Here is a 16448-nt window from a genome sequence, read left to right on the forward strand (position 1 = left end):
ACAGAGACTATTTCTTCTATGTGGAACATGCACAAAGATGTGCCCATAAAATTTTTTCAAGGTAATGAAGGGATAGAAGGAATAATTTATCCCACAGACATCAGACTTTATAATATTGTTACATGGCTCCTTCATTAACACTATAATTAAAGATTCTTTCTGTTTCTCTTGACTCTTATGTTGACCTATATACTAACAATTACTTCATTATTAATCTGATGATATTACGTGATTAAGCTTTGCCTTTGAGAGCTTTTTATAATGATAAATATTACCCTCTGGAGTTCTGTGTGGGCACATTGATTTATTGTGCCCTCAAATATTTACTATTTATGTTGATCATACCAAGATGCATAAAATAAGCTTAATGATAGTGATAAACCTAATTGCACCCTCACTGACACTTTTGATAAGCCTCATGGCAGTAAAACAACATACATAGTCTGTAAAATTGTGTTGAACTTAAAGACCTTAATAAGCATTGTGGTAGGAATGAGAAAATTGCCCTTGCACCAAACACTAGCTTTCACTCAAGAAAATCTTATGTAGTTTTGAAGCCTGATTTTAATAAGCTTTTATTGTATACAGGCTACTTTTCCCCCTCTAACACATCATTAGGAAAGCACAGACTTGCTTTGCTATTCTCACATAAATTGGTGTGCAAAACTTGCTGTGATCCACATCACCAAACACTGCTCTTTCAGGGACTTTAAGCACATTTCCTTGGCATCCATGGACTACCTATTTTTTAGCGGAAAGTAATTCAGCAATACAATTCTTTCTGGGAAAACTGATTCCGGAGATAGCAATATTCAGTCATTTAAAAATACATTTTTACTGTATATGAAAAAACATTAAAAGACATGGCCTGTTTGGTTTTGTGTGTGTGTGTGTGTTTTTGAGATATTAGAGAGTACACAATACATGTCTTATGCCTTTTTACTACACTTGGTGGTCTGAAATATGCTCAGAATTATTGAAAACCCATAGACTTGCTTATCAGTGAAAGTCTGGCCTTTCAGGAGCACAACAGAAAGAGATTAGTTTCAAATAACTTTAAGTGTCACAGCAATGCACTGAATAGCTCAGATCAATCGTTTTTTTGTGAGTGGTGGTGAGCAAAGTCAGTCTGTAGCTGTGGGGCTTTTTCCCCTAAAGTAACAACATAGAGTATTGATTAGTGTGCCTGTCATGAACAGGGGATTTCAAACTATGTACAGGATCTATTTTCATTAAACCACATCACTCTTTTGTGCTTACCAGGCACTGTTATTCCTCCTAAAACTGCAAACTGCTTAGCTTGAAATTTTGTGATGATAGTCACAACTTATTTTTTTTTTACCTAAATTTAAATTCCTACAATGCAGGAGTCTGTGCTGCTCCTCTGTGGTTGAATATTGGGTTAATCCAAGCTAAGGAGCTGGAGAACCATCATAAAATGTTTGTGGGAGACAAGGAGTGAACTAGGTGAGGGGATCCTGTATGTGTGATATACACCACACCTAGGGAAAAAAAACTCTTTGAGCAACAGAGCAGAAAGCAACAATATTAGCTGAATAACGATGACATCAAGTGAACTTTGGTAGAGAGAGGGAGAGCTCTTAAAAAGTTTGCATGCCTGCATCCTTTAATCTGTAATGCAAAAATGAAAGAAGACAACAATACTGAATTCTGCTGTGCCCTGAAGTCTTGCTAGATGAAACTGAGAAAAGAATATAGTTCTAACAAAGTGAGTTTTAGCTTTCAGGAAGGTTTTTTCCATATTACATCTTCTGAATGCCGAGGATGAAGGAAGAATGAAGTGCCTCCAGGTTGCAAAGCCTTTGAATTCTCAAAGCCATTAATGAAAATGACCCTGGTATTACCACAGTGAACTAGAGCAGCGATTGCAAGAGGCTCTGAGCAGTTGCCCAAACGTGTTCAGCTCAAATTTGCTTCAAAAACAACATGAAAGCTCCAGATGCTTACTGTCAAAACAGCTGCTTAATGTCCTCTAGTTGTAGCTGCTTTCTGACCTCCTCTCTTTAGATATACAAAATTATTCTAAGTTTATTAATTTGATTTTCAGAACACAGAGTTGAAATGTGATTTTCTTTTATTTGATTTCCTCTTCGAGGAAGAGACTAAATAAGGCCTATAATTTACAAAGGACGCATGAGCAAGTCATGATAACTTGAAAAGCTTTGTAAAGAGGCTTGTAACTTTCTTCTGCTTCAGCTCCTCACCTTTAAAAAACAGGAATAGTATTTCCCTACCATCTGTAGATTGAATTGATGAAATAGATAGTAAATTTTTGGTAATAATTTTTATTGGTCTTGAAAATTGGTAAAAGATAACTTTCTGAGAAATTAGATTTTCTCTTGTGTTATCATAAAGATACAGAAATTTCTTTGCATTATCAGGATTACTTTCAAATGGCCTCTGTCCATCACTATTAAAAAAGTCTAAATGTACGACATTTTGATTCCTTTATATTTTAAAATGACGGTCAAGAAAAATTAATTGAAGTTAGATATGGAAGAAGAATTGTGTATGCAAGACATTAGAGTTCATTCTTGTTGCATTTGCAGAGAATGTCTAAAATCATCTGCAAAGCCTTAAATCCTCGATTTAATGGAATTTTTCATGATAAACTGGGCATCTGAATTTTTAGTCAAAACCACTAATAGTGTGGTTTCATTAAGCATATGCACATACAGTAATTTCAAAAAATAATTTAATAATGCACTGGATTTTTTTAATTATAAGGAATAAATTTATCAAGGACTTGTTATGTATAAGAGCAGTTAGAATCGCAACACAGTGGAAAGACCACTTTTAGAAAGTCTCCGAGAACTTTCAGTAGGTGTGCCATTGTGTCATTCCTTAAATATTGTACCTTCTCTCATAAAAAGAGGACTAGAGGAGTTTTTGCCCTGCCCACCATAAAGTTGCAGCTCTTCTTTCTCTGCTTGACTTTTTCATCCCCCTTGTAGCTGACTGTCCTGCTGTCTGTTTATTCTTGGCTTAAAGGCTCCTTGGGCAGGAGAGGTGATGTAGGGCTGAGCAGCAGCTTGGATCTCTGTGCCTTTGCCCACCAGAGCTGTTCCCTGAGGCCTGAGCCTGTTTTGGAACATGGCTGGCCACAGCCTGATACATCAGATTATTTAATATCAGATGTAGGACTTCATATCTGCCTTTTTGGACTGCATGAGTTTACATCAGCTCATTTCTCCTGACTTTCAAGGCTCCTCTAGACAGCAAGGACCCTACCAACTTTCTATTGATCCCAGCTCCCAATATGTTGTCTTCTATCTTTATTTTAGCTGTGGCTGCTGAACTGCAAACACCAAGAACTTTCTGAGATTTGACAGTCTGTGCTGAGAAAAAGATTATATTTTGCTTTTTTACTTGTGTTTAAAAATCTTACCTGATATTGTATCACCCAAAGATCCTGATATATGAAGGACACAGCAATACAGATCCTTTGTAAAGGTCAAAGTAATGGCCACTCTATTGCAGAAAAATGACCAACTTGCTCAAATTAGAAGCTATCCTCCTTCTGTCAGACCTACAGTGTCTGAGTCCTTGTCTGTAAACATACCATCTTAGCTATGCTGATACAGACTAATCATCCAACTCTTACTATGTGCTTGGGATTTTTTCCCAGTTTAAAGTGGTGCATACTGGTATGATTCGGATAATTTGATATTTTTTTAACTACTTTTTATTACATTATTTTTATTAAATTCATTAACACCCTTAACTGACAGACTGAAATTTGTGTCATGTGCATGCTTATAAAGTAGGACTGGAAAAGAAGCACTATGTTCTTTCTGTATCGTGTGTGTCAGGAAAATCACCTTTAAAAAGTAAGAGGAGTTCCCTAATTTCCCTTTATAAATACCCATGACTTGAGAGTGGTTCTGGGGACAAGGATTTGGGGTCCTGGTGGTTAAAAACTGGAGATGAGCTGGCTCTTCAAAATGCAGTTTATTGCATCCAAGATGTGGCAGCAGTCCAGGGTCGTGGGTGACGGAGCCTGTGCCCACAGCTGTCAGCTCCAGCTGCAGACAAGCCTGCAGACCCTTATTTTGGGTTACAGTGCATTCTATACTTTTCTTTGCTGAGCATCTTAATACAGAAGAACCAATCTATACCTTAACTTTTACCTGTAGCCTATCATAACTACTGTAATTACCGTATTCATTCATGTTCTCCAACCACTTAAAGTCAGTACATTACAGTTTAAGCTAGAAGTTGCTTTTCAGTTTTCTTGCAGTGGAAAATTCTGAGACCTTTTTTCTACTTGTAACATTGGCAGTCTTGCTTGCCTGTGGTATATTTTTACTTGGTAAAAACATCTTCTTGTTTGGGGTGGGTTTATCCTTTGCTCAAAGTCATAAAAAACCCTTCTAACTAACACACCCACACCCCTTGCCTTCTTAGTTATCCACTAAGACTGGCTCAGCAATTCTTTTCTTCTATATCAAAAATTGCTTTCATTTTTATTCCTTCTTCAGATTCTACATTCAAAAATCTTTCTGCCAAACATACATACCTGGGAGATTTTCCTGTTAAACTTTCATCCTTCCCAAAAAGAAACCATTTAAACTAGGAAATAAAAGGATAGATAAAAGGAAGAAATTTTTTTTTTTTTCAATAAGGGAGATGACACACTGGAACAGTTTGCCCAGAGAGATGCTAGATGTCCCACCACTGGAAATATTGGTCAGATTGGATGGGGCTCTGAGCACCCTTATGTAGTCAAAGATGTCCCAGCTCATGCCCCTGTCCCCTATCCTGCAGGACCTTGAAAGGTCTCTTCTAATGAAAATTATCCTATGATTCCATGATTCTATGAAAAAGATAAAGCTGAAGATATATGTTGAAGATACTCTTGCTGGAGTTCCAGAGAGAGTTGTCCTCACAGCCAGAATGCTAAGCTGAATCTCCGTGTATGATTTTCAGTAACTTCTTTCTCTATGAATATTAAGTCCAGCCTATTTTAAAAAACATTCCATGAACTTCCCAATTCCCAGTTTTACATCATAGCTTCTAAGTTAAACCCTACAAACAGCAATGTGAGGAAACAGCTCATGCATACTTTACTGCACTCTCTAAGTAAGTAAACACATATTTTTGTTAAATATTTTTAATTATTTAAAAAGAAGCATATTATTTAATCATTCTTTCTGTGTCTGAGAAGGGACACAGGGATTTTCTGTCTGTAAACTAGTTTCCTAGAGCTAGATTCAGAGAAACCTACAGCTTCCACAGCAGATAATTCCAGTCAGCTCTCTCTCCCTTAACACTTCAGGAATGTTTTCTAACCATTTCCAGAGGGCCAGTGTGCTGAGCAGGAGCTCCCTCACCAAAATAAAAGAGGGTGCCAAAAATTTGGGGTGAAGCGTTTATTGTGATCATAACTATTTTCTCAGAGATAGGCACCCAAAGTGCCTTGAACTCATACCTTAGTGATTGAGGCTGGCTCTGGGAAGTTGAGTTTCTTTCCGGATGGGCATTAACAAAGCCAGCCTTTGTCAGTGCTGTAGTGTGAAAAAGGGCACCTCTGCTCTGGAGGCATCCTCAAAGTTCTTGTCTATTTCTCATTACATTAATTTCTGAGAAAAAGGCATCAACTCACAGAAAATAATTCTAGTCTATATGTTCTGGTGCCAGACTAAAACAATTTTTTTCACTCGGGGGACATGTTTGGAGGTTTTTAAATTATTTCTATCAAATAGGGACACTGTGCAAATATAATGAATATAGATCTAGACATGGCTCAAAAATACAGTCTCAATGGAAAAGCATCACAAATGTTACACTAGTCAGGTAAAATTCAGTACTACAAAAATTATTTCTTAAAGAAAATTATTTCTTTTTTATTATAGCAAAGTCTAAAATATATTGTTCCTGGAAACCTTTCTGGTGGAGGAAAGAGCCAGAGAAAATCTTTCTAGGGTTTATCATATCCTTTCTTATTATGTCTCCATCAGGGACTTACAAGGATACTGAGTATAACTACATTTTTTATTCATCTTTTCTTTGCATTGAGGAGACAAACCCCTGGATATTCTAAACTGTGCTGTTGTATGCACATATATTTGTTGTCTATACAGGATGCCAGAGCTGAAACTGTATGAATAAGCTGAATGTGATTCTGGTTCTGACTTGTTTGGAAAAAAGCTCTGATGAACCAACCATTCTTTATTTCCAAATGAAGTGTGGGAGATGAGTTATACCCTGGGTGGTTTGCTAAGGCAGAAATAGGACAGAAGAGTATAGGCAATGTGCACAGCAGCACCATAAAACCACTGTGGTCAACAAATGGGAAATATAAACCAGCAAAATAGGTTTGCATGTTAATGAGGAAAAAGAACCCAAACACATATTTTAAATATTTATTTGTCAGACTGGGATAACAGCCTTTATAGAGCACAATTTGCATAAGTTCTCAAGATACATCCTGTATACAATCACAAAACCATGGCATGGATTTATACATAAAGTGAAAACTGGGACAGATTTACAAGCATTTTTATACAATCTCATACTGCTTTTGTTTCAGTTTTTACAACTTTTAGAACAAGTCTGTTTTGTTTTCATTTTTTCTGATGATTCTGGAAGCAAAATTAAAAATAAAAAAAATTCAAAATGAAATGAATATCAACAAACCACTACCTATGCATGCAACATTCACTGTGGAAACATTATATTTGCCCAAGGACTATTCTTCTTTTTTTGTTGTTTTTTTGCAGGGTTTTTTTTTTTGGTGTTTTTTGGATTTTTTTAAACATTGTGTCTGCTGTACATGTTGTCTGTAGCATGACAGCACACACTTTAGTCACCCGTTGTTGAGCACCCGAGCACATCACTGAACATCTATAAGATACAATCAAATAAGGACACACTCACATGCTTGGATGTCAAATGGAGTTAATAATTTAAACTCAGTTTGTTTTACAAAAATGTATATTTATTTACAGGGTAACAAATTAAGAAAATGACTCTCATCAAATCATCTAGTTTTAATTATGGATATCTATATATATTATAACTTTTGAGCTCATCAATATATTTGCTTATTAATTTTTTTCAAAAGAATAAAACAGAACATATAGAAAACATTAAAATGCTTCTTATGGTTTAAAGAGAGAGTATCCGGTCACTTATTCTTCCTATTTTCCTTCTAAAGGCAATATGCATTTATAAAGAGCAATTCATCCTACATGCCAGGTGTACAGAAAATTCACAGGGCATGTAGGACTAGTGTTTAAATATAATGTAGGTGAATACTTATGCTAAATTTCCTCTCTGTTTAATTACCTTTATAAGTTACACTCACACAAATTTTCTCTGCTATTCACATAGGTATGTACATATCTAGATATATACTCAAATAATGAATCTGGGACATTCAACATCGTAGCAATGAAAATAAACTAGTTAAAAATAGTGTCAGTTATGATTCAAATAATAATTTAAAAAAATACTATTAACATCTTTATGATATCTCCATGAAACTAAATCCTAATTAAATAATCTCTATTGGGCTCACACTAGCTTACAATATAATAGATGTCTTCTTTTTCTTCATCATCATTCTCAAAGTATGAATCAATATCAGCTGGTTACCAGCTACCATATCCCACAATGTAGCCATGCAAACATCCAGCATCCAGAAAAATAACTCAAATATTTCCTAGGTCTTGATTTAAAGCCAGTTCAAGTCAGCAGATTGATTGTGACTGACTTAAACTGGTTTTTGGTTTTTCCATACAGGATCCATGTAATGTAAAACTGTGGGTAATAATAAAGAAGCAGCAGTCATTGCCCCTGGATACTATCCCTTTAAAGTGTAATGATAAAGAACTAGCTCAACATTCATCATAGAAACTCTCATGTCTTGTTTTAAACTGGAAAAAATGAATGGCTGTTTGCTGCTCATTTTATGCATACTAATAACAATGATAATGCTATAAATCCCTGTCATTTGTAAACACACACACTGTGCTTTTGCTCATTTTTCATCTTGTTTCCACTCTACAAGGCTTGAACTAAGAAGCAGCTTCAATTTCTCTTTTCTCAGAAGATTTATGAATCAAAAGAGTTAAATGTCTCTGCTATTGCCTCCCTGCAATATGTATCTTCAAAGCAATCATAGAAATATGTGAACTCATTAATAATCAATCATTCAGAAATGATAAAAGCTGTTGCCACGTCTCAGCACATTTGGCCAGATAAAATAAACAAAAATTAATGAGGAAAAAGAAAAAAATACTGAGATATATACAAAAACAGTAAAAAAATACTGATAGTCCTTGTTTGATTGTTTTTTTTAAAAAACATTGTCATGAGAGTTTTTCCTGACTTCATTAATCAAACAAACAAACAAACAACAAAAAAAGAAACTATGCATTCAAACATGAACCTGTGTTGCATAGAGTGATTTCAGTACAACCTAGAAATTTGGTCGGAAAAAGGAACTTGGCACACTTTGGTGGCATTCTCTGACCTCTGCATGCCGCTGCCTCAGAAAGCCGAGTGTGTGTGCCCAGGTGTGACACACGGCCACCCCAGAGGAGCCCATCCCTGCTGCAGCTGGCCAAGGCTGCGCCACATTCCTCACAAATTCCGCTCTTTGTGTCCCATGACAGTTTTGTGTTCCAAAACTGCCTTTTCAACACGCAGAAACATTTCTGGGTGTTGTCCAGAGAACCAAAGATGCTTCAATTAAACCAGTGTCCGACAGCTGATTAGCCTCAAAGGCAGCTGTCCCCTCCAGCCTCGCTCAACAAAAGCATGGAATAAAATATTGGGCACATTTGTGGGGGTGTGAGAGCAAAGCACGCCCGGCCACGTTCTCAGTCACAGATGATGGTTACAGGCAGCCACAGACTGCTCCTTCCTCTCGGAAATCTCCATAGCAACTACCAGTGCCACTTGCTGCCCTTGTAGCAAATCTTAGCAAGAGCAAAATCACCAGCAGTTTGCACAAAATTGCACACCTCGTGGCTTGCACTTCACACAGAATTTTTTTTTTTTTTTGCAGATTTTTTTTTTTCAAAGTACGAACACAGTATAGTCATCAGGAATGCAAGATAACCCACCAAGAGAGCAACGCTTATGTCAAATGTATCCACACAGGATTTTTTGTTTCAGTCGGGGATTTTTTCTTTGAAGTATTTTCTTATAAAAACAGATACAACATCAAAACATAGAATTTTTACAATAACTCCAGAGGACTTTTCTTAAAATATATGAGAGGTAGGGTATCCATATACTGGTGAAAGCATAAAATTCAACATTAAAGCACACACCCTACTCCCACTGTAAGTGATGTTGTATTTTTAAGAAAGCTAATAAGATTTTGGTAAGATTGCTCTGCTTGCAAGTTAAGCAGGCTACCAGCAGGTTATGAACAACAGGAGTTTCCTTGGTGTGTGTATCATTTATATAATTTTTATGTTTCTTCTCACATTCCTGTTCCATGCTGATATTTTAAGTTGATAAACATAAACCAAAAAATCTATGTGGGAAGTGTTACCAGATTAAATAGTGTAGCTTTTTCACAGTCAATCCAGTTGCTTAATACCCTAAGCTTTATATTTCCTCTTTTTTTTTTTTTTTTTTTTTTTTAGGCATATAATATTTTCCAGAAGAATATTTTCATCTGGTCTTGCACAACCTGTGGAAATGTACTACGTATATCCAGAAAATATAAGACAATGTATGTCAAATAATATCATGAAAACTGGAAAGTCTTTTATGGGCCAGAAAAAGAAATGTCTGACATGCAGAAATTTGTTAATTTTCTTTTTAAGTATGCAAAGGTCATGAGATCATATTTCCAGGGAAACTACTTTTTATTGAAGCTGTGAAATATTAAATGACTTCTGAGTAACATGGGAGTTAGTACCATTGATTCTTGGGTTTTAAATAACTTGCTATACTTTTAGGAACGAGAGAAAAAGCTCTCCTTTCTTCAAACATGCCACAAGGGAAAATACAGCAGCCAGCCTAAGCCATGGCAGGCAGTAGTTTCTTCCCAAGTGAGCAAACTTCTTGTCTTCAAACCCTTGAAAAAGGGACTTGATGCTTGGAAATGCTGACACAGACTTAAAAGTTGCAAGTTACCTTCTTATTTATTTCTTTCCTCACCAAGAAGCCATGCTGTTGAGTGGATTATGCTCAGACATTCACCTGAGATAGCAAGAGGATATTTTTCATTCTGATGCAGCAGCATCCAGTCAGGAGCTGCCCTGCTGTCCCTTCCCCTTAGATTCCAAATGTGTCACTAGTGTTGATACAGACCCTGCATTGAGAGGGTCACTGTTGGCATGGTGAGGCTGCTGCTCCCAAGTGCCACAAAATAGCCTAAAATTCATTGTCTTTCTACAGTTTCAGAGCAAGATTGGTTGCTGAAAAACGTGAGGACGGGTTGAAATAACTGCATCAGTCCCAGTGCTTAAGTCCCTTCAATCTCAAACTGATTCAGACCTTCTGACCCAAAGGGTGGGGTGAAACACAGTGTCACTGACATTGAAACAGCATTTTATCTTTCTGATGTAGTGTAGTTTCTAACCTGTCCTTACTCTTTATAACCACATCCCAAATTATAGACCATTTATATAATTTTATTCATCACATTTTAGGAGAGTGGTTTATATCCATTGTTAACACACAGAAACAAATGAAACAATCAGATCTGATTCTCCACAGCCTAGTTTTTGAAGGAAAAAAGAAAGAAGGAAAAAAATTATGTAAAATAACATTACCACTCTTGCAAACACCTTGCAGTTTGTGTCAAGTGGCGTAATCTCACTACAGCAAATTATCAGACATCCTAAGGTGCAGAGGAGCAAGTTTTACACTTTCAATAAGTGAGATTTTGGAAAGTCAGTCACCCTAGGTGGTTTTGCATAAAATGATCTCCTTCTGGTTGCACAGAAAACCAGACTGCACTTCCCATCACACTCCTCCAGCTGCAGCTGAGCTCTGCGTCAGCGCCTGCCTCCAGCCTCCTTCATTTCCTTCACACTTCCTCTCTTCACAAAGAGTCCAACAACATGGAGCCCTCTCATCAGTCTTCGTTTCAAACAGCCTCACTTTAACTTCTGGGCCCAGATTTTCTTCTCCTTTTGCTGTGTTTTGCAGCAAAAATAAGTGTACTAGCCCTCATTTAAGTGTGCTTTGTAGCCCAGAGACTGCTTTTTTCTACTTTGTAATCTGAAAGACTAGCTAAACACAATGATATCAAACTATATTCTTGAAGTGATTCTGTTTAGAGCAGACTCTGCATGTTTTGTGCCCTAAGCAGACAGCTCTGCTCAGTGTGTTTGTGTGGAGCTGACCAACAGTTTGTGCCAGTTTACTATTCTTTTCCTTAGATCCACTTTGTCAAGCCAGATATAAGCTTCCCCAATCAGTGTCTTTTTCATAAACTTTCCTCCATTGGAGACAAGCAGAATCTGTGAAAATAATAATGATCATCATCATCACCAATGTGCACAGTAACATAATACTAGCAAAACATGAAAGATTCAGGATATTGGGCTGAAATATGCTATGCACGGAAAAGAAACATTGACCATCACTTTTTAGAGTCACCTTTCCCTTCACAGAAAGCCCTGTGAAAATTAAATCTTCTCCTGCTTCTCTTTCCTTATCGTGGGGCATAGCAATTAGAAGATGACAATCTTGAATGTTAATGAGCAATTTGTTCACCTGCTGGTTACCAAAGATGAGCATAAGGTCAAGTTTTAAGTTACAAGATAAAGCTTTGTACAAGTGAAATAGCAGCTCCTGTTAAGTCAGTGGAACTGATGCAGATTGGATGTACAAGGCTTTCTGTGAAATGTCATCCAAGTACATATTTTCCAGCCAAAGAGACTTGTGCCATGCAAACAATACTTTCCTGAATGGCTTGTCTCATTCTGTGAATCTGTGAATCTATAGGTTCATTATACATGTTTCTAGGAAAATGCATTTGATAATATGTATAATTCACGGCATGAGTTATAGTTACATATTCAGAAAAAAATTTAGCATTTCTTAATTTCTAAGTAACTAAATTAACCAGAACAATGTGGGGGATTTTTAGGTTTTGTTTTTTGGTTTTGTTTTTTTTTTTTAACTTCCTATGTTTTTCAAAAAGAGAAAGAAATAATGAAGATTTGCATCTCCATGGCAGCATTAGCAGCAGGTTTGTAATATTTAGTTACTGAGCAGACCTCAACAAGCAACAGGCAAGGGAAGTAACTGATAATGGGAGAAGGCTGTCACTCTCCATGTGAACCAGCAAGAGAGAAAAATGAGCATTTTGTTGCATGGTTTCAAAGATCTATGCTAGAAGAAAAATTACAGAACACAAGGGTTTTGTGCTGTGCTGAAACCACAAGGCAGTAGAAATGTAACAGGTCTGTAGAAGAACTAGGGTAATCAAGAATTTCACAATTTTCAAAAGGTTTCCATTCTGATTTGGAAAGCAATGTAAAAAATGCAAACTTTACAAATAAATTTTAAAGTAAATTTCAAAAGGGAAGTAATTTGCAAAATGTTTTTCTGAGAAGGCTTCCTACTTCCTTGTCCAGTTTTGATATCAATCGGCAACCTGGACAGTGTAGAAACCTAATGGCTACTAGTCAGAAGGTTTGAGAAGGGAAAACTCTTAGGCATTGAACTATAGGAAATTCCATTCATCAGAAAATGTGTCCTTGAGGAAAATAGGCAGCCTGTTCCACTGCTGATGGCTTTCTAGGGCCCTAGTTTTGGTGTTTGCTGAAGAGGGGACTGCCCAGAAGCTGGAAAGCCAAACCAGAACATCTGTGAAATTTGTTCTTCTGGGTTTTTCTGATTATCCTTGCATAGGACATTATGTATTTCTAATTGCAGTGAGCCAGGAGCCAGAAGCTTAGTGCTTTCCAGAAGGGTCCCAGGTGAGTAGCCAAGGAACAGGGAAATCAGAGAAGCGAGGAAAAAAATGCCAGGGGCTGAGGAAAGTGCCTCTCTGAAAACTGACAAAAAGTTTTCCACAGAATGTTTACATTCTGAGAAAATTAACAGTTTTGGGACAGAGAAAATTTTATCCAATTTTTCATTAGTTCTGTCCTTGATCCTTCTCCCGACTCCCCCCAGATGGAACCCTAGGACCTATCTTCTCTAGCTTTTCTGTCTCTCATCCTTTGTTCTGCTGTCTTCCAGGCCTTAGATTCCAGTCTTGTTCTCCTGGATCGGCTAGTCTTAGTTTTTAATCCCCAGGGGTTTTGCTTCTTATTTATTCCCAATACTCTGTACCAGACAATTCAAGTTTTCTTAATTTTTTTTTCTTTTTTCTTTTTCCTCAACAGCCTATGGATTCATTTTTATGGCAAATATTCGCAGCTCTTGCTGCTGATTTTTAGACTGCCATCCCTTGTCTTAATTTCTGCCTCTGGTTGATTCTCATCACTCTTTACATTGTACTTTTCATTATTATCATGTTTGATCTCATCTTACTACCTCTCTCTGATCTTATTTTCTCCCATAATCTTCCAGTTCCATTTTTGTTCTATAAATTCTGAGTTGTTTAATTCCTCTCTCCCCTAAGTCTCTTTGGACTGTGTCCATCTCTTTGGCCCTAAATGTTCATCACTCAGATTCAGCATTCAAATCATCCAGCTTCATGCTTTGCCATGGGAACAAATAGACTGTTGAGCTTGAAGAGCACATAAAAACAGATGCATAGAGTCAGATTAAAGCTCTCCCCCCCAAAAAAATAAGTGCTTGCAAAAGTGAAGAGGGTAGTGTATAAGGTAGAATATAAGGACAAAGCAGTTAAGTAGTTACACTCATTCAAAATACCTACTAAGCTCTGTGGGCCATCCTGACTCACAGGCAGTAAGTTTGTATTTAACAGAATTTGATGTCTTTCATCTGTAAATTTCTCCTATAATTTTGTCCAGGTACTTTTTCTCTGAAATTATTTAGTGCTTACAATATATAAAGGTAATACATTTTACAGCTCAAACTCCAATTCTCATGAAGCAGAAACACTTTTTCTTTGTTTTAAACTTTTTCCTTGATAACTTTACAGGATATTTTTACGGCCTTCATTCTCTTAGTTCTGATATGCAGCATCAGCACATATCATAAAATCATAAAATTTTAGAATATACTGAGTTTAAAGACATCAATCAGGATCGTTGAGTCAAGCTCCTGACCCTGTGCAGGGCACCCCAATAATTGCACCATGTGCCTGAGAGTGTTGTCCAAATATTTTTTGAACTCTGTCAGGCTTGGTGCTGTGACCACTTCCCTGGTAACCTGCTCCAGTGCCCAGCCACCCTCTGCGTGAAAAAATTTCTCCTGGTGTACAACCTAAAAACCTCCCTGACTGTTTCAGGCTTTGCCCTTGAGTCCTGCCATGGGTGACAGCAGTGGACAGATCAGTGCCTGCCCTTCTGCTTCCCCTCAGGATCACGTTGAAGAACACAACGAGGTTTCCCCTCATCCCCTCTTGCCTTTGTATCACAGAGTTCCAGAGGAAATGCCAAGTCTCATGCTAACTGTTATGGATATGTCACTCACTATCTCCCTCCTTAAAACCTCATGGATTATTTTACCATAGGACTCTGTGAGTTATTCTTTACTGGTCTACCCTATATGTTTTCATCTTCAAACCCCCACTGGAAGCAATTTTTTTATGGGAGCTCTTAAACTTTGGCAAGACTTTATTGATAACTTTATAATTTCCCAGAAAATGTCAATTCTTGAACAGCCTTTTCTTTAGTCTATTGAAACAATAAGATGTTAGGACACCTTAACACAGGAAAAACAGTATCTACTTTTTAGGGGGTCTTGTTTTGTAAGTAACATCCATTTGTAATGTTAATAATGTAATCAGTAAGCATAATGTTGGCACTTAGATAATCCAGACTAATTTAAATCACCAAAATGTAGCTGTGTTATTCAGGCTGGTCTGACAGATTTAAAGGTTCATTAATTGGATGCTGAAATGCCCAACAATGCCTTCCACTGACTTTTTGAGACAGAGTTGCATGCAGATACTCCTTGAATTGCTCATGCCCCTCCACTGACTGGAGGAAGTCTGAATGTTTGGCTTATACTTGTTATCACCTAATGTGAAAATAAATGAAGGTAGAGGAACTGAATCCAACCTGTCTAAAAAAATCCAAATCTGGCCACATGACCAAATCTGTCTAAGCAACAAAACACAGGAGGGAGACTGTTCCTGAACCAGTTCCATGCATGATTTGATGTGTCACAGACTGATGGAAAGTCAACTCCATTACAAATGTACCGGAGAATATCTGGCTGGGCACAATCAGTAATTCTCAGCATCTGAGATTATGACTATTGTGTCAAATTCTACATATCACAACTTTTAAAGAGGTTGGAGAAATTGAGGGAATGATAAAATGATTAAGCATTTAGGCAAAAGGACATAGCAAGAAATTTGGTTGACTCAGCCTAGAAAAGTAGAGAGGATAGGTAAGATAACAGCCTTCCTCTGTAAATCCTAACTTTTTTATTAAAAAGAAGGCAAATCAGTTTTCCTCTGTACTTTGTGAGGATACTTAAGGATAAGTGAGCTTAGATTAAAAATATGACATATTTGATTTTGATATTGCACTAAAATTTCTAAATACATAGAAAACTATTCTTGGAAGGCATGTATAACTCCCTTCTCTGGGGGATTTTAAGAACAGATCAAGCCTAAAATTTTCAGGCCTGATCTATAAATACCCTTCCTCAGTGTGGTGTGATAGAGTAATCCATCTTTTAATGTCTCCTCTAGCCTGATATTTTCATTATTACATAACTGTGTTAATTTATTTGTAGTTTTCCCTTTTCAGCAAACAACTGAGGTAGTAGATTGAGCTCAAAAGCCCATAGCACTGCACAGACAACATCAAAAATTAGGATTTAATAAAATGCAGAATTACCTGAAGAGAATGCCCGGCAGGACTCAAGCTAAATCTAAATGTTTCATTGAATGAAGGCTCTCGGTCATGCCTGCATACCCGGGTTTTCTTCTTAATTACTCTCTTTTGGGTCGAGATATTGACAACATACAGCTTCACATACAGGTCTGGGGAAAAATAGTTCAATGAGTTAAATACAGGAGCTTTTATATCATCTTTGTTGTTAATGATTTCAGCAGAGGGGAATTTTTTGTGAAAAAATTATATTCTACAAAGTCATAGTCTGTTCTCACTCACATGGTGTAAAATGTGAATCCCACATCACATCCCACTAAATCCAAAAGAATTACTTTGAGTTTATAATACTGTCATTGAAGGGAAAAATATCTTGATATCTTTTTCTATCTATGAAAATATCATTATGAATATGAGATTTTTGTTCACAAAAATACAATCTTCTACCAGTTATACCTGCTCTTTTATAACCTAGGGATTTATAATTTTTACGAAGTTAAAAATAGATTAATTTTTAAAAAT

The 16448-nt window shown here is 36.8% G+C and overlaps 1 protein-coding gene across 5 annotated transcripts in view; it reads right to left on the reverse strand.

Moving 5' to 3' along the window:
• Nucleotides 1-6372: 6372 nt before the first annotated feature.
• The window catches only part of PCLO (piccolo presynaptic cytomatrix protein), a 323800-nt gene continuing 313724 nt past the window's right edge, over nucleotides 6373-16448 (reverse strand). For all 5 annotated transcript variants that reach the window (XM_063155629.1, XM_063155626.1, XM_063155627.1 and 2 more), the window contains 2 exons: nucleotides 15933-16078; nucleotides 6373-11456 (listed from right to left, as the gene is read on the reverse strand). In XM_063155629.1, the coding sequence (XP_063011699.1) occupies nucleotides 11316-11456; nucleotides 15933-16078 (287 nt within the window). In that variant the 3' untranslated portion in view covers nucleotides 6373-11315. The remainder of the gene's footprint in view (nucleotides 11457-15932; nucleotides 16079-16448) is intronic.

This window comes from Melospiza melodia, chromosome 4 (assembly GCF_035770615.1).
Source record: "Melospiza melodia melodia isolate bMelMel2 chromosome 4, bMelMel2.pri, whole genome shotgun sequence".
Classification (NCBI taxonomy): Eukaryota; Metazoa; Chordata; class Aves; order Passeriformes; family Passerellidae; genus Melospiza; species Melospiza melodia.